The following is a 24,359-nucleotide window of genomic DNA, read 5'->3' as shown; positions in this document are numbered from 1 at the left end:
CTTGGCGTGAGAGCGCAACAATTGAAGAGAGCGCAAGCCAGACAACAGTCTAGGTGTGTGTGTGTGTGTTTGTGTGTGTGAGTGTGTGCACTTAGAAAAGCTAAGCGACGTCATTTGCAGGTGCTTGAACTTTCTTCAGCCAATTACATTAGCGTCTGTTCTGTTAATTTGATGACAACAGCAGCAGCAGCAGCAGCAGCAGCAGCAGCGACAGCGATAGCGACAGCGGCAGCGACAACTGTTGCGCGTGCCCCAGGCCGTTGGGCAACAACAGTTCGTTCAACTGGCGCAATTTCAAAATATTAGGCACTGGCCGCAGCCAGGCCAGGTTTATTGAACCAACACACACATACATATGTATGCCAGCTGCTGCATATGTATCTGTAACTGCATATATGTACATATAGCTGTATCTGTAGATGTAGCTGTATCTGTATCTGCCCGGGCCATGGCAGCGACAACCTTAGCCACGGGCGCGTCTCTGTCCTTGCCTTGCGACAACGACGCAAATTGTTGGGGTAGGCGACATTTCGAGCAGAGCAATGCGCTAAATAATTAATAAATTGTAAATTATCATCATATTGTATCTGCGCACAATGTGTATCCACATGTACACATACATATATAAGTTGATATTGTTGTTGTTGTTGTTGTTGTTGTCACTCAATTTGCATTGCGTTGCATTCTTGGCTCATGGTCGGGCATGAACAGAAAAAACAACACACAAACATACAAAACTTTTTGCTTGTTTTCATTTCGATCCGTTTCCTGTCTACGTACTCTTTGTTCATCTGCCGATTACACACAGGAAGTCACACACACGCACACGCACACACACGCGCACGCACACAGGCACACACGAGCGAAAACAAAGTGTGGCGCCACCGTGCCCTAGCCAACACCGCATAGCACCTGTTTAGCCAAAATTTGTGGCACGTGGCAAAGTGCAATTTTTACTTAAGCTTTGACTTAGCCCGTTCCGGAAGCGCTCGACTGATAATTGTCCGATTGTCGCAACGGAAGTTGTGTTCAAAACGACATTAAATGCGTTTTAATTTCCCTTTTTGTTTTCTTCTTTAATTATTTATAAATAAATATATTTACTTATATTTGTTAACTGCAGTCAAGCCCAAACTTGTCGATTGCACTCTGTTTTTAAATCGGGTTTAATTAGTTTTATGTTTTAATTTTTTGATAAGTTAATGTATATACTTATATACTTACTTAAAAATTAAAATGTAAAACTTATTAAACCCGATATATCTAAATATCTAAACATATATGTATATATAATATGAGACAATTAAGATACAATAAAAATGTTGTAATTTACTCGAAGTTAAAGTCATTTATGAGTAAATTACAACATTTCAATCATATCTAAATATTAAAATCCTTTAGAAACCCTTTACAGTCAATGGTGCGTATGCGTAATATTTGTACATGTGCCACAAATATTTAAGTGTTAGGTTTTTGTATTTTGCATTATGTTTTTTTTTAACTGTTCTGTATATATTTTAATACCAAAATATGTAGAGTTTTGGTTTTATTCAAAGACCCTTCGCAGTCATTGGTGCGTATGCGTAATATTTCTATATATGCCCGAAATATTTAAGTGTTGGTTCTTTTTCTTGTAGGCCTTTCTTTTTTACATGTACTGTAAATATATATAAATACATATATATAGGACACTTTTTCATAGTTATTAAGTTCTTTACACAGTAAATAATGCCTTTTACCTATATAAAAGGGTTTTTTAGGCTGCTTTGCTTTGGTAAATCTTATAGATACAAAAAATTACAATGAAATAGTTTTGACTCAGATCGAAATCCCCCGTCGTTTGTCTCAATCATCTTGTTTGACTAGCCCAAATATAATCCATATATATTGCAGATATAATTTCTCATTTATCTACCAAATTATTTAATGTTAATATTATATTTTAATAAGCTATATTTTGAGACGTAAAATAAGAATAGGTGCTTGCAGCAAGTTCCATTGACATTGCATTTAAATATAAATAAAACACGCAACATTTATCAAAAGCTGTTCTTGTTGAACGCGCACGCGGCGTATGCGTAATATAAGAACTGCGCGACTTTATCGCGTCAATTTAGCGATAAGTGTGAAATTAAAATGAATGACAAATTTATGAAATACATAAAATTTATTTTGGGCAACGAGTTGAATGGGCGGCAAGCACAAAAGAATAAAAAAATTCAAATTAATACAAAAGATGAAAGAGATTGCAGAACGCAATTTGTTCAAATGTTGAGGTAGTGCACACGCACAAATGCAAAGCTATGCGTTGTGTGTGTATTAACATAAATAGGCGCTGTAACAGCTGGTTAACATTAATGCGCTGCAAATGAACAGCGCAGCAGCAGCAGCAGCAGCAGCGGCAGATGAGCAAGTGAAAAGCTCTGCGCAAGCAACGGCAGCAGCCTCTGAAAGCTTGCGCCGTTAGCTGTGCGTCTGTGTGTGTGTGTGTGTGTGTGGAGAGAGAGGGAGAATGAGAGAGTGGAAATGTCTGTGTTTTTGCCAAATTGAATTCTACTGCGTGTTTAGTGCATTGAACCTATTGTTTATTTAATTTTTGGGCAATTCATTTGGGTCTGTTCGATATATGCGACGTTAGGCGGCAACTGCTGATAACTTGAGAGCGCCAAAGAGAGTGAAGGAGAGCAGAAAGCACGAGGCAAATGGCAGACAAAATGCTCAATGTCAATGCCAAATGCTTAATAGCCCAACAACCCGTCCCCCGCCTCGCCTCGCCTCGCCCCCCTCCAAGTGCGCTCGGCCCACCAACCCCCTGGCCTGCTACAGTGGCGTTGGGGAGGCAAATTCAACCTCGAAAAACAAACTTTTGGCTTTCAAGTTCATTGCCGTGCCTTAACCTCTTGAGTGCGTTGCCTCTCTGTTGTTGTTGTTGTTGTTGTAGTTGTAGTTGTTGTTTTTGTTGCCGATCTTGCTCTCTTTTTCGCTTAAGTGCCGGCACATTGGATGTGCGCTTGCATTCATGATTGTTATTGTTATTATTATCTTTTATGGCGCATTGCTTAGAGATATCAGCAGAAATTTTGGACTTGTATCGCCCGGCTATTATCCCTGGTCGGCATCATTGCCGGTTTCCGGCGTGTCAGCATCTCGTAAATGCGCCCGGATTCGCATGTTAATGTCTTGCTTAGCTCGGCGCGATTAACAATAATAAACTTATAATTGCTTGGCACATCAAATAGATAGTCCGAGGCGCGTGTGAAGAAAAAATCGACAATTGTCGCTTCGGCACAAGTGATTCATGGGATTTTGCTGCCCCAGAAATGTTCTACGGTGTTTAAATATAATTAAACACGTAAACAATTCCGTTTAAAATTTTGCATTATACAAAAGCACTTGCTGATAAACAAATCCAGTATGTTTGTGAATCTTAACAAAATTATTACGAGCACTTACTTAAAGAATACCATGAATTTCAACCCGAAACAACACCCACCATATCGTTGATCCCCATTTCCATCAAGGAGGAATGGATTTTGCGAAAAGAAAATGAGTTTTGTGGCCGATCGCATGGTAAACCAAAGTTATTCGCGATTATTCCACAATTGCGGGTGGAATTTCCGAAAGCCCAGAATTAGTGCATCTTCATCATATAATTATAATATAAAGTGAAAATTTCAGCTTCCTAGCTCTTAAGGTTTTGGTCTGAGATCACTCAATCAGTCAGTCAGTCAATCAGTTAGTTAGTCAGTCAGGGTAAAAATACACATAATTGAATAAGAAACAAAATGAGATGACAATTGGTGTATGAACTTAAATGAATTAGTTCTTTATGCACATCACAGCATTAAAGATTATAATGATATCTCAATGCGATGGCAATTTATGCATGAACCTAAATGAACTAGTTCTTTATAAATCATATCACAGCATTAAAGATCATATAAAAATGTGATCAACTCTATCAATTCGCCATGTTTTCGATCATATGTTCCACTGTACTCTAGTTCAGTTAACGGTATATGCAAAACAGGTTGATTATTCGTGCGCATATATATGCAATGTTTGCTCCACTGTACGCAAGCGCTGCAATCAGCTGTTTTCAGTGCAGGCGCGCAGCTGTTTGCTCTGTTTTGTTGCTGCTGCTGCTGCTGCTGCTGCTGCTGCTAGTGCAAAGCGTGCAACGCGATAACGTTGACTCTGTTTATGTGCTTCGACTGCGCAAAACAATAACAATAACAAAAAGAATAACAAAAGCAAGAGACTCGGCGTAAAGCGCGGAGGAGACAAAAAGCAAAACGCAAAGCAATAACAATAACAAGAGACTCACATGTCGCTGTCGTTGTTGTTGTTGTTGCTGCTAACTGTTGCTCGTTGTTGTTGTTGCTGGTATTGAGAAATGTGGCTGGCATTGTTGTTGTTGTTGTTGCCATCAATATTGGCGCACGGTATTTGGCCCAAAACGGACGCGCATTTGAATTGTAATACATTTTGGCCTGCTGCCTGTGATTGTAGCAATTGTTGTAGCTGTTGTTGTTGTAATTGATATAGCTGTTGTTGTTGCTGTTGTATACGCTGCAGTTGCTTCTGTGCTGCTTGCGTCGCAGCTCCTGCTCCTGATCCGGCTTGCGCTTGTGGGCGCTCGATGCGGCTGCGCTTGCGGATATATCCGCGCTGGCTGGCAACACGAGCTGCATTTTAGCTTATTTTCGCGCAGTGTACGAATGGCTGCTGCTGCTGCTGCTGTCTACAGTGTCTGTTTTTTGGCTCCTTGCTTTTAGTAGTTGTTGTTGTTGTTGTTGTTGTTGTAGGAACAGCACGCGCATGGTTTAAAGTTGATGAACAACAACGAGGCTGCCAAAAGTCAAGATACAAATGTATCTGGCGCGATTTAAATGACGTCAAAAATTGTGTGGCGCGCGAAATTTGGTTTTACGCAGCACTTGAGAAATTGTCGAGCGCGAGAAGAACGCGTTATTTCCACACAAAAACGTCTCAATTTTTGGGCCCTAAATATAATGCACACTAAAAATGCCGTTTCGTATTTATTTATCACACACACAAAAAAAAGTCAAAGAAGACGAGTTTTGTAAACTGAATTGAAAACTAGCGCAAGAAATTGCACGCCCAGCTGCCTAACTTGTTGACCAGCAACAACAAAATAAAAGTCTGCGGCCGCCGTGTATGATTGAAGCGCAGAATGGATGGGCAGAGCGGCGGCAGCGCGCCTGCGGCTGCGCCAGCGACAGCGACAGTCGTCTCTTGCATGCGTGTATGTGTGAGCGAATGAACTTGCCAGCGGCTGCCGCTGTCGCTGTCGCGGCCGCTGCTGCTGCTGCTGCAACTGTAATTGTAACGGCGACGCTAGCATCGAGGTGCTCGCAAACAAAGAAAAACGGCAAGCGCTGCCGCGGCCGCTGCCGCTGTCTCAGCCGCTGCCAGCCGCTGCTGACGCATGTCTCCAATTGCGCCTAACCCAATTCAAGTGTCGTCACTTTGGTTGTGGTCATGGAGCAGCAGCAGCAGCAGCCGCAGCAGCGCCAAATAAGCTTTCAAGCTGCAGCAATTGAGTGCGAGCCAAAAGCTTTCACGCCAGCCGCTGCACCGTGTGTCCAACTTTGTGTGTGTGTGTGTGTGTGTGTGTACTTGTACTTTGGATTTGGTTATTTTATTTCCGCGCTAGACATTTGTGTGCGCAAAACATGTGTCTAGGAAATGTTAAATTTAATTTATTTCAATAATATTATTAATATTATTCTGTTTGCACTTGAGCAAATCATTTTCTTTTGGCAATTATTGCACTGTGCTCTCGTATATCTTCTATTGGAAATCGAATATTTTGTTAACGAATTTTGAATGCATTTGAGCTTTAAAATATTTCTATTTTGAATATATAGTATGTATCTATTTAGCATCATTAATTTTTCGCGAATTTGAGACGCTCTAAATATGGAATTTATTTCTTAAGGTTTGAGGTTCGTGAGATTGTTTAAAACAATACTTGAACTATTTTAATTATCATTTAAGAAAAACTTACCAAGTTGTAAATAGGGTTTGTGCTCACAATAATAAATATTGATTATTAACATTTGATTTGCAAACAAAAGTATAACCTTTCAGGATTAGCTCGGAAAGTCAACTGCTTACAGACGCCTGCGCAGGATCAGCTTTATAGCAGTCAGGTCAAGCGCAGGCGCAGACGCCGACGCAGGTCCTTTCCATGCTTAGAAACCGATTAAAAACACATTGCGGCTGATAAGCGACTGGCCAACAGGTAGTTAACCATCCAGCCCAGGTAATCCCATAACGCGACACGACACGCGCCTGCTTGTCTCGGTTTTTGTCTCTGTTCTTTGCTACCTGCAGTCCGCATGTAATTTTCAAACAAATTACACTATCTGTGGCACACTGTGCGATCGCAAAGCTTTCTAATGGCAGGCAACTTTGCTTGAGCTTTGATTTGAAACTTGGCTGCGCGTGCTTAAAACTTGACGTCCGATAAGACGCTGACTGCGCAGTTGGCTGCCTTGTTGGTCTTTTGCTTTGCGCTCGAAATTCTAAACAGCATTCGACGCGTTTTCTTTTGCTTTAATATACATACATATGTTATATTTCACATGCTTTATTTTCCCATTTGCCCATGCCGTGTGCACGCGTGTGCCGCGATTGCGGGAGTCAGAGCCGCGCTCGATTCAGCTGCGGGCACGTACGATCTTTGACGCGAACGTCATCGCCTCTTCGCGCTTTCAAAGATACGAAGAAAAAGAAAAAGAAAAATGAATTGCATGCGCATCCATTGGATACGGCCACAATGCTGCCCGCTTTGCATACCCGTTGACTATGCCTTAAAAGGGTATTCTAGTTTGCTGCAAATGCAAGTGTTACAGACAAGAGCCCATAGAGTATATATATACATATATTCATATATTCATATATTCAGACTATAAGATCAACTTTCTGATCAACCTGATATCGATAAGCAACAATTTTCAAAGAAGACCCAAAACTCAGATCTTATAAGAGCTAGATGAAGGTTTTTGTGGGGCATACGCAATTCCACGAATATGTTACCTTTCGGATATCTTCTTCCGTGCTTGGCTTTTGGTATTTAAACACATTTGAATGGCTTATTTATGCAGGGAAATTTGCAAAAAGATCGGACAACAGACACCGAAGTTCTTGAAGAATGCATTTGGCAGAGTGTCGAGCCAAGGGAAGCAGCTGCACAGTCGTGCATAGAGTAAAGTTCGCAGCTGTATTGCGGGTATCTTCGAGTCGGGCATACCCGCTTGGCGCGCTCTTGTTTGCCAATGCCATTGCCAATTGCGTTTCAATTTCAAGATTTGTGACAGCGGCTTTATCACGATCAAGCCAAATGCATGCCCGTGCCGTGAGTCACCGCGACGTATACTCATTATAAATATGTGCCCATGTGTGTCTGTGTGTGTGTGTGTGTGTGTGTGTGTGTGCGAATACGAGTAGACTGGCTTTCATCAAATTGGGGCACACGCAAATACAACACACACACACACGTACACACATGTATGCGAAGATCAACGACGAGCGATCTATGGAGCTGGGGGCAACACGCTCGCGGACTGCAGCGCGAACATGCCGCAAATTGTGTCACTGTGTCATGTTTGGCTTTTTGTGAGACGGGCGCTCAAAACAAATGTTCAGCTAAATGCAAATACCATAAGGAAGTCAAGCAAATAAAACGGCTAACAACAACAAAAAGCCAACATAAACAAAGAGGCCGGCGTAAATACGGCTAATGACTTTACGGCTAAGAGAAAAAAAACACCCCCAAGTCGAATAACTGAACAGCAACAGCTTTGAAAAGGCCTTCCAAACTTGCCCAAATATATACATAGTATACATATACATATATATATATACATATATGTACATATAAGCAGGCATTCGTATGGACCTATGCAACTGAGAACATGCCATATACATACGTACCTAAGTATTTTGCCTTTAAAATCCGCAGAGGTTCTCTTGTCAGTTTGTTTACTAAAAATTCGGGTTTTGCGCTGTCGCTGCTCAAAATTAGTAAAAACTTAATTTTGATAAAGTTTCTCAACTTTTATACTTGAACTTTGAATGGAATTGAAGAAATATATCCGGAAGTTACCTGAAGAACTTAAAAATTGCAAGAGGTAAAAATTTTATTTTTTTTTTTAGGTTTGTAAATATACTACAAAAATTTAACAAAAAATAAACTTTTCCCATTGAGTTTTTCCACCAGTATATCTTAAAGCCCTTGATATTATTGTCAATCCAATAATATAGGATATACACCTGTTCCAAATTCATCCAAATCAAGACTTGATTCAAGTACAAATGAAAATGAGAGAAGAAATGAAAATGAGAAAGTAAATGGAAAATACTTCAAATAACAGGTAACTTTACGTTGAATAACGTAACGGTTTTACATTGTTAAAAAAAAAAAGAGTTTAATAAGAATAACGTAACGGTCTTACGTTGATAAATGAGAAGTTATGCTGAACAACGTAACGGTGTGGCTTTGGATGGATAACGGCATTAGATTGATAAATATATTGAATAACGTAAAGGTATTACGTGAATGAATAAGAGGCTGTGTTGAATAAAATTACGGTATTACTTTGATACATAACAGGTTATGTGGAATAACGTAACGGTCTTACGTTGATTAATGAGAGGTTATGTTGATACACAGCAGGTTTTGTTGAATAACGTAATGGGCTTACGTTGATAAACAAGAGCTTATGTTGAATAACGTAGCGGCATTAGCGCTTGATAAGTATGTTGACTAGCGTAACAGTATTACGTTAATAAATGACGTAACGATATTTGATCAATTCCGAACCGTTTTGTACTTAATAATAACAATGAAAATCTCGGTATAAATGCTTTTATAAATTTGCAATTTAATTTACCAACTATAATTTTTTTTTATAAGTAGATCTTATAACGCACTTACCCATTTTTTATATAGTTCTTCAAATCGATAGTTTTCGTCTTCTTTTCTTTTGTAGCTCATTTATTGTTATTGCTTTGGGTTGCATATACATATGTATCTGATGACCGCACTCGGACTCGAAGCTTATTGGAATCGTGTTGTTGCTTTGTGGCAGGTCCGCTCGCAAGCGCGTTCGTTTATCAACTAAGCGGCGACGTGAGCTTTAAAAAAATAAAATATAAAATAAAACTCAAAATAATAATAACAATAAATGGAAAATTAAAATATACTCACGAATGCATAAGGAAATATGTGCATGCATATGTGTATGAGAGTACACAAAGCGGCAAGCACTTGGGATCATTTAAATGTTTATCTTTTTGGCAGGTCGTTAATCCGAGCGAAAATAGAGCTCAAGTTCTGGGCAACTATTCGCTGATATTCGCGACAGTTATTCTATGATAAACAATGAACGGCTCTAAAACAAATTCAGCTTTCAAATTATATTCGACTGCACAGAACTCCCATTAAAAATGGATAAACCTGAACTATCAGCTGACATCTCATGGCCAAGTGAATACCCTTTGTAAGATAAATTTAAACGCGAACCAACTCAAAGAGAGTAGTGTATATCCATGTATGATTGGTAGAACTAATTCTCAAATAAACTCCAACAATTTGGCTAAATAAAAGGGAAAGCGACAAGTTCTGTTAAGTATTTATGTATAGATAATGAAATTCGCATAGAAAGGCGGTTCATATTTGCGTAGGAGAGACAATTAGAAAGGGAGGTAGAGATGGGAAAAGAGAGAGAGAGAGAGAGAGCGAAAGATAGAAAGAAAGAAAACGAGAGAGAGAGAGATAGAGAGGGAGAGGGAGGGGGTGATAGAAAGAGAGGCTACGTTTCGTTCAGCACTTTGGCTTCGAATATTTACCAAAAAATCTCAGTTTGGCGCGCCGATAATCTCTTTTCTCTAAAGTATACGAAGTCAGCTTTTCATTTAAATTATATATTGAGATATATTTTCTGGAATTCTCAGAATTATAATCCTTTCGATTGTGTGTAAAGCATTCAAATAAATCAAGTGAAAATTATGAGATTTGTGGTGTTTTATGTGTTGACTTACCTAATGGAAACTGTCCAAGAGCCAGAGTCTAAGCAGACTTTTCTGCGATGAGGAGCAAATGCCAACCATGGGCTTCCAAGGCGGCGCTGTCTGGAACGTTCCTGCTGGCAGTTTTTATGATTTGCAAGCGTTGAATGTCATCGAGGAGAAGGTCGGCTGTGTGGATTGGTACGGTTTTAATGTAGGGCTACGTTTTCCTTAGATGAGCCCCTTTTGCCGCAGCCTTGCCGGGTGGGGTTGTACCGGCGCGAGGGTGCCCTGCGTCCTGCTGGCCGCCCATCTGCTCCAGCATCGCCAGGATGCCAATGCCCACTTTAATCGCGACCAAAGAAAAAGAAGCGCTAGAATGGCTTTATTTAGCCCAATCTTGTCCATGCTCAGTGGGAGCCATTCAGCTATAATAACAAGCTGCAGTCGCAGTAAAAACCGCCAAAGAGTAATACAACTTTTGTCGCCACTTTTCCATTCTCCCTCTATGCAAGATTTCCAGTTATCGATATACTTGACATATCTCCTTAAAGAGAGCAAATTCTTAAATTCTTTCCTTTGCTGCTTTCAATAAAAATATAATATAAAAGTATATTTGAATAGAAATGACTTTCATATAACCATACATAAAAAAGCCTGTTAGTCCTCTTGTGTTGCTCATGAAAATCGCATAGAAGGGATATAATTACGAGGGAGACGGCGAGTTAAAGAGTTCATGTGAGTGAGAGCGAATGAAAGAAATACTCTGCGCACTTGTTTTTCATTTATAAAAGAATCCAGCTTCGGCATTGTTTAATTCCATTTGGGTTTTCAAAAGGCAGATATATAAATATATTTTAGATCTGAAGCTGTGAACAAAACTCTGATCAGATCAGATTATCGTAAGTGTGACAAAATATCTATAATCGATAAATCAGAGCTAAGTCGTGAACAGGTACGAAACTACATCAGACCTCGTTTCACGAAGCGACTCTCTCGAGATAGTCCTGAGAATGGTTTAATCACTTGAGTTGTAATAAGACCTTTTTGTAATAAATAAGATATTCAAGTGAAGCCGCACATTGGTTTGAATAAACGCAAAAGTTTCAGTAAAACATGCAGTCTACTACTCGGCACAATGAAAATTCTTGTTACAGAAAGGGACAGGCAGAAGAAAGTACCTGAGGCTCCAGAAGGTATACATATATATATATATGTATATATATATATATATACTTATATATTCTTGAACAAAGCTGGATTGACGGAAACAACAAGAGCTGGAGACTTTGCAGAACAAGCTTATCACATTTTTCGGTATCTTCTGCCATTTCTAAGGCATTTTTATAAACATAGCTCGAGGATTATAAAAGCTATCTTCACCAAACTTGGTATGCAGTTTCTCCTCAAGCATACACAGTTTGGGAATATTTTACTTGGTTAATAGCTGCCTGCATTTCGAAGTTATGCCAGAACGCATTTCCCGGAGTGTGTTGCAAAAGGAAGAAGCAGCATAGCCGCTGCGTAAAAGGTGCGGCAGCTCGGCTCCTTTCAAGTTTGCGTCCACTTCATTCAAATAATGCGCAGCATTTAGTTCAAGTTTAATGCATTTTTTTGCGCAGCAATCAAATTGGTTAGTGCCATAAATAATAAGTACAGTGTACTTACATATATATATATATATATATATATATATGTATATATATATATTTGTATCTGTATTGCTTTGGCGTATCTGCAATCTGGCGGCATGCCGCTGCTCAATAGCTACGCAGATGGAAGTATATATATTATAGAGTGTGAATTGGTGTAGACAAAGTAAATATGGCGATGCTACTTGAATTGTGACACAGTTCGAATTCATTTCGAATGTGCTGGAAGTCGAGGCACTCAAATGTGCTTATCGATTATCTATTGAGGTATACGAGTAGTACGAGTACTTCTGCTCCGACATTTCTTATGTATGTACATATATGTATCTACACTTGTACGCTCTGTATACATAACCATCAAGTTCTGAAATTGATAAATTGATCAGAGTCGCATTGTTGTCAATGTTTGCCAAGTTCTGGATTGCCAGTTAACTGGCATTTATGCCAAGACGGCCCACCTCAAGTGTCTGAAGGCTGGTCGCTACAACCATACATGACTTACGTATATATACTTATATATATATATATATTATACATCTATCTATAACTATGCACATAGTTGGATGAACAAGTCGGCGGCCAGCGCTTGTTTTTTATTTGCTGCTCTGAGTCTGGAAAAGTCGAAAAACAAACAACAACAAAGTTTTGATTCACATTTCTAAACTTTACCTGTGCATTGTTCTCATACGCTGAGCCACCCATTGAATGTGTCTAAAAAAGGGTATGATGTTTTTGTGCAGAGCAAAGCATCTCCAATACCATAAGGTACATATCTTTTCTTCATCAGGCTGAAGGGCTGAGTCGATCTAGTCAAGTCCGCCTGCCAAACACGTTGAACTGCAAGACCTAGAAACTAGAAATTTGGATTATATTTCAATAAAGATCGGACTATAAGCACCGATTCTATTCAAGCATACATACTGCGCAGCAGGCGGGTTGTGTATGTGAATATGTTTTTCTGCGTATGCATGTGTAGAAGGAAGTTAAAATATTGGTAAAGGTAACTCGGCGCGGTGTGCAGGGTATCTACGAGTCGTGCACTGCCGAGCAGCGCACTCTTTAATGTCTTTTTTTTGCGCCGCAGTAATTTACATTATCTTATAGGAGCGAGAAGCAAAGAGTGAGTAATAATTATACTTTCTGTATTATGCATGCCGCTTAAAAGTATCTTAGCCCTAGCAAGATGTAGCGCGCTGTTATTGAAAGCTGCCTTTTAACAGGCTTAAGCTCTGTTAACTTAACAGCCACTCTCTGCCGTGCTATGGGGCAAGCTGCTGGCTGCTTGTTGCATGCATAAATTATGTGCAATATTCACAATTTCTTTTTATTTATTGTTAATTGATGAATAAGAAAATAATAGTATTAGGATTTTTCCGTGTTCTACTAATGCGCTTATGAATATAAATAATAATCTCTGTGATTGTAAGCTGCGGCGTGCTGTTATAAATATTTATTTATCAGGTTATGTTGCATGTTATGTTAACTAAGGAAAGGCCTGCAAGACTGTACGACTTTTTTATTTACGCCTTTTTATCATAGGCATTATTATCGAATGCTCGACAAATGTTATGCTATATAAGTTCTTTGGAATATAAATTTTTATTGAAGCTAAGCTTCTTGTGTTATAACTTTTTTTTGGATAAGGCGATAATATCCATTTCATCATCATTGCAATTCCAACAAAGTATCTGCCCTATAACATAATATTTAAAAGCTGCTTTGTTTTGCTTACACCAAATATTCGTCAATATCTATGCGATCGATGTTGACCTTTGACTATCTAATGTTAAAAGATTGCACGTTTCGCATATAATCAAGATTTGGCGCATGTTTAGACCACGCGTCGGCTACTTTGATAACCTTACCTGAATGATCGAAGTGTTGTATCAGCAAAAACGTCTCGGAAACAGCGACAGATCCCAGCTCCCACTATAGTGCGCAATCTTCAAGCTTCAGGCTCAGGGTCAGCAGTAGTTCAATGCGCTGCTTGCCAAAAAAAAAATGATGAAAAAATTGACTAAAATTGGGTACGTCATGGTGTGCAGAGACCGAAGACGGGCGCTTATCTGTGATGTGTATATTCATAGTAGTTTAGCAGCTCGTACGCCTCACCAAAGTCCATGAAACTAGACCGTAGCCAGACTCTGGAAAGATAATAATACGATGCCGTCTCAAACTCATTGACTAACGGTCGGTCTCATTTTATTTTTTGGGTTTATGTTGTCTATTAAGATGGATGTGTGTGTTTGTAGTGCGCTTTGTTAAAGCACGTAGCTGCTTGGCATGAGAATCGCCGAGAAGGGCGCCACTCGCTTGGCGCAGCATAACTGATCAACATAGCGGCACGAACTGGTTTCCCATTGCACTTTGGCTGCATTGTCTGGCCACAGATGACGTAATTTGCCATTTGTTGATTTCTTCATTAAAGAAATGCGAAATTTCATTGAGTAATTAACAGACCAACAACAATCAAAACAAAGCAATTCACTGTAAATGTCATGCATTCGTTTGTACGATAGCCGCCTTAAATACTCCTCTTCCACCCTCCCCGGCGGCTCTGGTCTTGTGTTGTTGTGCGGCCCCCGAAAAAGAGCAGCTATCAAGGTCATCAGTATATGTCGCAATCTCACATGCACATGCACACACGCACACACACGACACAGGTTATCTGCTTCAGGGTCTTAAATAATGTGCTATTCGGTTATTCTAGATCTCGTGGCATGCACTTAGTGCATTAATTGTAGTCTGGAAATCGAACTAATTATCTATAGACCAGCTACCCGAGGCATTCATCGGTTGAAAGGTGAAACAAAATCAACAAATATTTCATGCGAATCGATAATTATCGATTCAAATGCATTTCCCCTTCAAACAGATGTTAATGCTATTTCTTTTTACCCTTATGGATTTTCTCTTAGATCAAGAAGTTATTATATATGCAATCAAATTTATTATAGTTTTACTTTTATCCCGAACTGCATTTTAATACTCTGCTGAGATTGTGTGAGTCCACGTTCCGACGTGCAATTTTCTAACCAAGAAATTCGAAATACATTGTCAACTATCGGCCAGGTGTGGTTTAAGGTATTTGCAAAAGTTACCAATGGCATTCAGCTAACAGCTGATAAGCCCTAAGAAGTCATAAAAAAACACGTGCACCACCAAAAGTTGTAACTATACAAGTACCTCTATCTAGAAGTCCATATTTCGGAACAACTTTCTGCCCGATCTACTGAAAGTATCTTATAGAAATGTCCAAATTTCGTCTATATCTATATCTATATCTATATCTATATCTATATCTATATCTATATCTATATCTATATCTATATCTATATCTATATCTATATCTATATCTATATCTATATCTATATCTATATCTATATCTATATCTATATCTATATCTATATCTATATCTATATCTATATCTATATCTATATCTATATCTATATCTATATCTATATCTATATCTATATCTATATCTATATCTATATCTATATCTATATCTATATCTATATCTATATCTATATCTATATCTATATCTATATCCATATCTATATCTATATCTATATCTATATCTATATCTATATCTATATCTATATCTATATCTATATCTATATCTATATCTATATCTATATCTATATCTATATCTATATCTATATCTATATCTATATCTATATCTATATCTATATCTATATCTATATCTATATCTATATCTATATCTATATCTATATCTATATCTATATCTATATCCATATCTATATCTATATCTATATCTATATCTATATCTATATCTATATCTATATCTATATCTATATCTATATCTATATCTATATCTATATCTATATCTATATCTATATCTATATCTATATCTATATCTATATCTATATCTATATCTATATCTATATCTATATCTATATCTATATCCATATCTATATCTATATCTACATCTATATCTATATCTATATCTATATCTATATCTATGTCTATATCTATATCTATATCTATATCTATATCTATATCTATATCTATATCTATATATATAAATCTGCCTATGTCTATTTATTTATATCTATATCTATATCTATATCTATATATATAAATCAGTCTATGTCTATCTATTTATATGTATTTCCATACATATATTTAAATTTAGTTTCGTCTCAACGTGCATGTGCCAAAGTCTTGATGAGTTCCGGCTAGTTGCCTTTTCTAATACATATTTCTTTACTTCTACAAATATATATACATATATATACTTATACAATCGGAATCATGTGCAATAGCCAAAAAATAAAAAATTAAATACATCAGCACAGCATCCCGTGAAATTTCGCGATTGTCTATATACATATGTACTTGTATATGTTGAGGATGAGGTACACAGGTCTGAGATGTTTATCATTTGATTGGATCCAGCTATAGCTATAGCTATATAGTGCGACGTTATTCGAATACGAAATGGACATAAGAAGCATGCATTCGTATAACCTAACTCTGGGTATCTCAGTTGAGGGCTGCGGGAGGATGCGGGTCGAGGAGCACGGGGTCTTATGTGCGTGGCGTCGCGACCACTCGACGATTTATTTGATAGATTAATTCGCAAATATTATGATTGTAACGCAACAGTTCAGTGCGACTGCATATCATATACCATGAACATCTCTACATAAGTACGATTACCTATTCTATATAGATGTGTATATACATAGACGTACCTAGGTGTATACGTATATATGTATAGGGCCGACCATATCATGTGCATTAGACTTAGCGCGTATCGATTCGCGTTCCCGATGTCGGCACGAAGTTGATGTCGAGCCAACTTTGATAAGCGCCGCGTCAAAAAGTCGATAATCAGACTTATATTTAGAGAAGTCGCCTGGCCCGGCCACAGTTTTCCAAGCGACACAGGCAAGGCACAAGGCAGCAGGCTCAACGACCAAGCGACTATTTAGCGGATATACAGGATATACAGGATATACCCTAGACAGCACAGTTAACGTTGACAGGCGACAACGGCTCGACAGGCTTTAAGGATTTAAGTCTGAGGCCGTGGCATAAACGCATTTAGGATTTGGCGAGCGCGCAGCATGAAGCTGGAAGGCGAGAAGCGCGCCAGCGAGCCGCCCAAATATCTGAACGAGGAATTCTTCAAGGCCGCCCTCGAGGATGGGCTGCGCGAAATGCGTGTCGACATCAAGAAGATCATATTTTCCGAGTCCAGCGGCGGCGGCGGCGAAAACTATTGCAGCAAAATCTATCGAGCCCGTGCTCTGTATCGGAGCAGCAAACGCCAGCTAGACGAGGAGCTGGCTTTGATCGTTAAGAGCATTGCCATTACGCCGGCGACACAATTTCTCGAGGAGCTGGCCGTTTATCTGCGCGAGAAAATCTTCTATTTCGATGTGCTCGGCAAGCTGGAGGTGCTCATCGGCGATGGCTCCAAGTTTGGCGCCAAGTGCTTATACACAACGCGTGAGCCCATCCAAACGATTGTCTTCGATGACCTCACACAGTACGGCTACAAGCTGGCCAGCCGCCAGAACGGGCTCAACGAGGAGCACTGCGTGGTCATACTCAGGAAACTGGGTAAATTTCATGCCAGCTCCATGCTGCTGGCCGAGAAGGTAAGTACGCCACACAGCCCCCCAACAATCTCTGACTATCTACATTGATGGCATTTGCGACCCATACGACAGGAGCCCAGCGTGCGGGAGCATTTCACCAGCGGCATGCTCGACGAGAACTATATACGAACCAACGAGCGGTTCATCAACTTTATGACACTCCAGCTGAGAACGCTGGCCAATGTGGTGGCCAAGTGGGCCGGGTACGAGCAGCTGTCGGATAAGCTGCATCGCCATTGCGACAATATCAAGGAGAATCTGGTGTTGACGGGCCGTCCGACGCCCGGCGAAATCACGGTGCTCAATCACGGCGATCTGTGGGTGAACAATTTCATGTACAAATATCACGACGAGCTGCCCACAAAGCCCATCGATGCCATCTTCGTGAGTGTCCAGCCAGCTGGCATTGGCCAGTGCGAGTCTTATAAATAGAATCTGTTTGCTTGCAGGTGGACTTTCAGAACAGCTTCTTTGGCAGTCCCGGCTGCGATATCAATTTCTTTCTCAACAGCAGCGTCCAGCTGGACGTGCTGGTCCACAGGCGCGAGTTCCTCATACAGACATACTATGCCTCGCTACGCGACAGCCTCGAGCGGATGCATTCACAGTTTGTGCCCAGCTATGCGGACTTGCAGCACGAGATCCATGCACGGGAGCTGTACGGGTTCTTCTCGTCGTACGCGTTTCTGCCCATGGTCACCATGCGGAAGGAGGACTCCTTTGACATAAGCATTGAGGCACTTACCGATCAGGATTTCGCCAAGAAGAAGGTGCAGCTGATGTTCTCATCAAATCCACGCACCGCGGATACCCTGCGCTATGCACTCCGACGGTTCGACGAGCTCGGCATCTTCGACTGATGCGAATGATTAATTTATATTTATAACTTGCATGTGGTTATCTATATTTTTTATTGTCGTACGGCTAGGATATATGTTCGTTTTTTTTTTCTATTTAAAAAGAATATTTTTTTTTTTTTATGTATTTAATTTAAGCGCATTTGTCTATTTTTATATACCATATATATATATATATATATATATATATAAAATGCTTCTTTCTATGCAAGCCGCATGTTTCAATTGGTTCGCCTAGAACTCCCACGTCGCCAGCCACTTGAGGTTGTGCATCGTCGAGTTGGGCTCATTCGCCAGCGGCCCGCTCATCCCATAGGCCAGCGGGGAGAAGAGCACAAAGCTATAGACAAGCGCCGAGAGCAACGTGCCCAGCAGCACATGCTGCAGCCACCTGGGCAGCGATCTTAAAATGTAGTTGAACATAATGCCTGAAAAGAGAGCACAGGACACACGGGCTAAAATATAGGAGTAAAGGCTGGTAGTTTTCCAAAAGAGAACCAGGATATTCGAGTTATAGTATAAGAGCAAAGTCTGAAGAGTGATCTAAGAGAGAACACAGGACATTCGGGCTTGAATATAAGAAAAAAGTCTGAAGAGTTTTCTACAAAAGTTAAGGGGACATTCGAGCTAAAGTATAAGAGCAAAGTCTGAAGAGTGATCTAAGAGAGAACACAGGACATTCGGGCTTGAATATAAGAGAAAAGTCTGAAGAGTTTTCTACAAAAGTTAAGGGGACATTCGAGCTAAAGTATAAGAGCAAAGTCTGAAGAGTTTTCTAAAAGAGAACACAGGACATTCGGGCTTGAATATAAGAGAAAAGTCTGAAGAGTTTTCTACAAAAGTTAAGGGGACATTCGAGCTAAAGTATAAGAGCAAAGTCTGAAGAGTTTTCTAAAAGAGAACACAGACATTCGAGTTTACATATAAAAGTTTTCTACAAAAGTTTAGGGGACATTCGAGTTATAGTATAAGAGCAAGAATCAGGATGAGTTTTCTAAAAGAGATCTTAGGGTATTCGAGTTGAAATATTAGAGCAAAGTCTGAAGAGTTTTCTAAAGGAGAACACGGGACGTCGGGGAAATAATTGAAGTTTAGTATAAGAGCAAAGCTCAGGAGAGTGCTCTTATCGATAGTGACCGACTGCCAGATACCCTGTGGCTCGAAGTTCCTTTTATATGGAAAATGGAGAAGGATTTTGACTCTTGACAAAAAGCTGAAAGATTGAAGCCAACCGAAAAAATCCTGTGTCGACGAGAACTGAAATTGGGTTAAAAAAAGGACTTAGCCTATCGCATTGCCCAATCCATGATAAAGCCTGCACTCCGAGGCTTAAAAGGACGTAAGCACATTTTCTTCATTCCATTCAGCTTAGGCGTAGCCCCCATAGCCAGGCACTTACCCGTGAGCAAAGAGTTGAAAATTAAAGCCGGGAAATAATGATGAAAGTAAAGAACGCGACCCATTGCCCAGAAGGGCAAATAGTGGAGCAGCCAGCCGATGAACAGCCAGGCAGCTGCCCGCAAGGACATCGCCGAGTCACTCCGTCCAGTTGTGGCTGTGTCCCCGGCTGATTTCTGCAAATCGCCGTCCGCGGGAAGGCAGCTGCACAGTTCGGTTGTGGCAGCCAGCTCCTCGGGCTGGCCGGTGGCCCGGAGAGCCGCTTGGCCGGCACGTCGCTGCTCGAGAACGGCGTTGTACAGGAAGGCGGCGACGAAGAGCAGCAGAAAGATGAGATTGCTCCACCAGATGACGGGATTGCCAAGCAAATAGATGCGATAGCTGGTGCCAGAGAAAAATTGACCCTTGAATGAAGATAACAGAAAGGATTAAGGATTTCAACTGGACTAGATTGAAGGAGCTTCAGGTTACGTACCCGATAGTTAATGGGCCATTGCCAGGGCTGGCTTGTGATCTCGCCCTCCTTGGGCTTGAGGCCAGCATTGCCCTGCAGCATGACCGCATGCGACTCAAGGAAGCGTGCAAAAAATCCCGGCGCATAGATGCTAAAGCTGACACTGGGCACTGCAATACCAACAGGGAGAGAGCGAGAGAGAGAGAGAGAGAGGGAGAGAGAGAGAGAGAGAGATATTGAGATATTGAGATCACTGTGGATTAGTTAGAGAGGCGTCTGCTTACATAGCTTGTGCTGATTGTCCTCCACGTTCCAGTGGGCGTTCTTGTCGCGCACGTTCAGATTGCAGGAGACCTCCTGCTGCTCAAAGCCCCATTTGGGCAGCTGCTTGCCGCTGGACGTGAGCGCACAGTTCTGCAGATAATGGACGAACATGAGCCGCGAGGTGACCGTGTGTATGGTCTCATTGGGCTTGCCGCCCACGACGAGCACGCGCCACACATCGTTGGCATCGCCCACGCCCAGCTGCCCAGAGAAGAGATGAACTTCAGATAGAGATTAGATTAGGTTAGATCGGGTTAGTTGCTTACCTCGCCGTAGCCGGTGACCTGGAGGTGCTTCTTGGTCATGGGCGCGGGCTCGCTGTGCGAGTGCAGATTGCGCTTGGTCACCAGATGCTCCAGGCGCAGCAGATCGCCGTGTCGCAGCAGACGCAGCTCGTCCTTGGGCAGGGCCGGCTTGTTGTACGGCTTGATCAGCCAGATGTTGTTGTCATCCTTGTGCGTATAGGTGGTGATCTAAAAGAGAAGTAAATCTTGGCTCTCAGCTAGTCTGTGTTGTAGCTCACCTGCTGCTGGCGAGCGCCGCTGCCCTTGGGATAGAGATGGGCGTGCGAGTGGAGATATCCGCCGCCAGTCTTATGATTCTTGATGGTCACCAGCGAGCCGTAGGCCACGTCGCGCGGCATGCTCGCATTGTACAGCGAGTTGCCAATGAGCCGCGACTGAAACGCCGAGCTGTAGAAGCCATCCCCGTTGCCGCTGCGATTCAGCACGCTCAGGTGTATGTAGAAGAAGAACGTGTACAGTACAATGGGCCAGATAATGAGCGCCACAGCGCGGCACGCGATCTGCCTGACCGTCTCCGCAATGGGCTTGCGCAGATCGCCCAGTATCAGCCAGAGCTCGCTGGCCGTATGCAGGCCCACCAGCAGCACCACAAACAGGCCCACAAACTTAACGCTTATCGTGCAGGAGAGCATTGTCCCAGTGAGCAGCAGCCAGAGCCACCAGCGCGCCGTATACGAGCCGCCCGCTGCGGTGCACTTCGATACCTTGACCATGCCCCACACCGAGCCCATCATGAAGAACAACAGTATCGGATCCAGCAGTATGTACTGATTGAGCGTCAGCATGCCCACATCTGCAAAAAGAGCGCAGGCACTCAATAAGCTTTGATTTGCTGTGGTGCTCTGTTCTACTTGCCAAAGATCAGATACGCGGCCGACAGCAGCGCCGCCTCGTGGGAGCGCGTCAGATCGTAGACGGTATCGAAGCCCATCGGCATGATGAGCGCGCCCAGAGTTGTGCAGAACTGCAAGGCAACAGATAAGCCAAGGGGCCAAGGGGCAAAAAACTATTCCAATTCGATACTCACATAGCGCATGCCCTGATAGCGCGTCTCGTTGTACTTGTCGCCCGGCTTCTCGAATGGAAAGGTGCCGTTGTAGCCCGTCAAATAGCCGGAAAGACCAATCAGCATCTGCAAAGAGTGCGAGTGAGCTTTAGCGAGAGTTGGAGACAGAGAGAGAGAGAGAGAGAAAGGGAGAGGGAGAGAGAGAAGGGAGGAAGGTCATTCCTACTTTAAATCTATAGGAATTACTTTACTTTTCGAAAAAGGTTTATAATTCCCAAAGATTTTTAGCGAGACTTTGCTTAAGACGGCGCTTGAATTTTATCAACAGAAATTAAATATTTTTAGCTGTCGAGGCTATTTTATACACTCGAAAAAAAACTGTTACACTTCATTTTAGAAAATCGCCATTAAATTCTTTCTGACATCAAGAACATCAAAAATAGGAGAATATTTTCTCATTAAATAAAATATGTTAATGTTAAGGGTAAACATTTCTTTGAGTGTATGGTTAAATATATCTTTCGAATACATACTTTTCCCAGCGGCGGATGCACATCGAAGAAGAAGGTGCGGTTTATGTACCAGCTGCCCATTTTGCCGAAGTGCGTCTCGTCCCAACTGAAAGCATGCATACACTTGGTTACAGTCTGGGACTTTTGTGGTCTATGGAACTTACCAGATATGATCCGGTTCGGTTACCTTGTAGAAGCGTGTGGCAAAGGTAATGAGTAGCACTGCGCCCATGAATGCCCACCAGCGCCTGATTTGCGAACAGTTAGAAAATCAAATTGTACACATCAAGTTCGTTGTTTCAGTCTTTCGTTTTAGCGCATGCTTACCAATTGTCATCGCTGAGCTGGGCAGGCTCTGTTTTGGGCAAATCTCTTGGCTTCCTTGTGCACTTGGGCGCCTTAACAACACTTGCGGCCATGTTTTTATATCCAAATGCAAATAAATATTAATAAATGTGTGTATAATTTCAGCGAGATCTTTTACATTTTAGCTGTTGCACACGTCAACAGAGACAGGCAAGGCTGGCGTGCAACAAGAATGCTTTCTCTTCTGGCATTCCCTCATTCTCCCACAATCACAACACTTGCGGGCCATTGAGCTAAAACCGGTCTTGGCCAACTTAAGACAGCTGCTCTGCAACGCTCTGCAAAGCTTAGGGCTGTCTTGGCCGACTGTTATCGATGTTTGTTAAATAAAAAGCAACTATTTTTTTCAAGTTTATAATTACTAAGCAACTGTTTAATGATACGAAATTCGGCTTTAAAACGAAGCTTTTCAAGCACAAAGCACGTTAAGAAGCATTCCATAAGTTTCAGCTGTACTGAAACACCCTGTGCTGCTAGCTGTAAAGGGTGTTGCATACTTCTGGGCGCGCATAAATGTATATGGAAATTGTGTTGTTAAAAGGCGTAGCATACTTTTGTGGCCGAATATTACTTGTATTAAAGCACTTGTGTAATTAAATCAACTATGTATACTAAATTCTCAATGAAATGTAACTAACTAATTAAACAATATAAAAGTATAGATATATAAAAATATATATGTATGTGTATATATGCGTATGTAATTTAAGTTCAACAAAATATACCAAAATAAAACCTAGAGCGAAACGAGACCAAGATACCAAGAAGAGTGATCGACTAAGAGATACCCTATACAGTGCAAATAAAAGATTCGACTTATTACAACTTGTTGGAGGTTTTCTACAGTAACTTACCTAGGTTTTGCAGCTAGCCAATATACCCAGTATATCCAAAGCTCAAATATGCAGTTGCCGCTATAGCCAAAGTGACAGACAGACATCCAGATGGAACTTGGTTGAGTCAATTCGGAACTTGACTTAAAAGTCGGAGATGTCGATTAACACTCACCAGTACAGCCTGTACAGCGTTTTGTTACGATTACAGGGTATACGAAAACGCTTTGCAGCGGCTTTTGGTAAGTATGTTGAATGAGTTATTAGCCAAGTGGGACGCATCGTGCGGTCATTTGTCTCCGCACAGTCCGCATCGCCCCCGCTGGCCAAAATGTGCCGCATTTATAATGAAAATTGCCGCACTCGAAACCAAAGTGTCGGCCAGGCTTTAATGCACATTTAACACTTGTAAATGGCCAACAATCATTTGAGCCGCTTAAAGGACGCCTGGCAGACAGCCTGGCTGGCAGCTTCTGCCCAACTCCAGCCAGCTCCCCTGCCCCCTGTCCCCCCCCCTGGCCAGACTGTGCTGTTGCCTTTGTGGCCGTTTTGGGGGAGAGGGGGGGGGGCACGTTCTTTTGTTGTTGCAGCCGATCTTGGCTTGACTTGACTGGGCTTCGGTTTCGGTTACGGTTCGGCAGCGGCGTCTGCTGCAGCCAGAGGGGCCACAGCCACAGAACGTGGGCTCAGTTTTTAGTCGGGGCAGCGGCTTTAATCGCTTTGATCTTGGCGCACACAAGTTAATTGCACGCTTGCTGCACAGTGGCTGTTGTTGTTTTCTTTCGTGCTGCTTCTGCTGCTTGCAACGGCAATTTGTAAGATAGAAACGTTGCAAGGCACGCCGTGTGGCAGCTTCAATCAAATTAATTGCACGCTGCCCCGTCTGCTGACGTTGTGTGTGTTTCTGCCTGTGACACTCGCAGGGTGGCTGGACAAAGGGTTGCCATCCACCAATTGTTGCCATCAACTCGAGAGCCGCTC

The 24,359-nt window shown here is 41.5% G+C and overlaps 3 protein-coding genes and 1 long non-coding RNA gene across 5 annotated transcripts in view; 2 read left to right on the top strand and 2 right to left on the bottom strand.

Annotated features, from left to right (window-relative positions):
* Nucleotides 1-8,987, bottom strand: part of prage — a 49,625-nt gene extending 40,638 nt beyond the window's left edge. The window contains exon 1 of one of the 2 annotated variants that reach the window (XM_064700640.1): nucleotides 8,969-8,987. In XM_064700640.1, coding sequence (XP_064556710.1) covers nucleotides 8,969-8,972 — 4 coding nt within the window. In that variant the 5' untranslated portion in view covers nucleotides 8,973-8,987. Of the gene's footprint in view, nucleotides 1-7,965; nucleotides 8,173-8,968 lie in introns of those variants that run through there. The other variant, XM_064700641.1, reaches the window with a different exon arrangement.
* Nucleotides 8,988-9,941: 954 nt separating this feature from the next.
* On the top strand, nucleotides 9,942-10,654 carry LOC135441160 (uncharacterized). The gene is made up of 2 exons (XR_010438416.1): nucleotides 9,942-10,242; nucleotides 10,297-10,654. It is a non-coding gene; the product is annotated as an uncharacterized LOC135441160 (long non-coding RNA).
* Nucleotides 10,655-16,578: 5,924 nt separating this feature from the next.
* LOC135441152 (uncharacterized) lies at nucleotides 16,579-18,277 on the top strand. Its single transcript, XM_064700644.1, has 3 exons — nucleotides 16,579-17,323; nucleotides 17,396-17,707; nucleotides 17,773-18,277. The coding sequence occupies exons 1-3, from the start codon at nucleotides 16,787-16,789 to the stop codon at nucleotides 18,181-18,183; spliced, it is 1,260 nt and encodes a 419-aa protein (XP_064556714.1). The 5' UTR covers nucleotides 16,579-16,786; the 3' UTR covers nucleotides 18,184-18,277.
* A 64-nt stretch (nucleotides 18,278-18,341) lies between these two features.
* Nucleotides 18,342-22,413, bottom strand: twisted (Protein O-mannosyl-transferase 2). The gene is made up of 10 exons (XM_064700645.1): nucleotides 22,344-22,413; nucleotides 22,201-22,285; nucleotides 21,689-21,793; nucleotides 21,517-21,625; nucleotides 20,880-21,454; nucleotides 20,623-20,829; nucleotides 20,317-20,557; nucleotides 20,054-20,202; nucleotides 19,580-19,982; nucleotides 18,342-18,608 (listed from the first exon to the last, which is right to left on the bottom strand). Exons 1-10 carry the CDS (start codon nucleotides 22,409-22,411, stop codon nucleotides 18,415-18,417), a joined length of 2,136 nt encoding a protein of 711 aa, XP_064556715.1. The 5' UTR covers nucleotides 22,412-22,413; the 3' UTR covers nucleotides 18,342-18,414.
* Between the last annotated feature and the right edge of the window lie 1,946 nt (nucleotides 22,414-24,359).

Source organism: Drosophila montana, unplaced genomic scaffold, assembly GCF_035044405.1.
Source record: "Drosophila montana isolate Dmon_TW-CO22-7 unplaced genomic scaffold, ASM3504440v1 contig_1853_1, whole genome shotgun sequence".
Classification (NCBI taxonomy): Eukaryota; Metazoa; Arthropoda; class Insecta; order Diptera; family Drosophilidae; genus Drosophila; species Drosophila montana.
The sequence above is the reverse complement of the archived record's forward strand: the minus strand, read 5'-3'. Positions and strand labels throughout refer to the sequence as shown.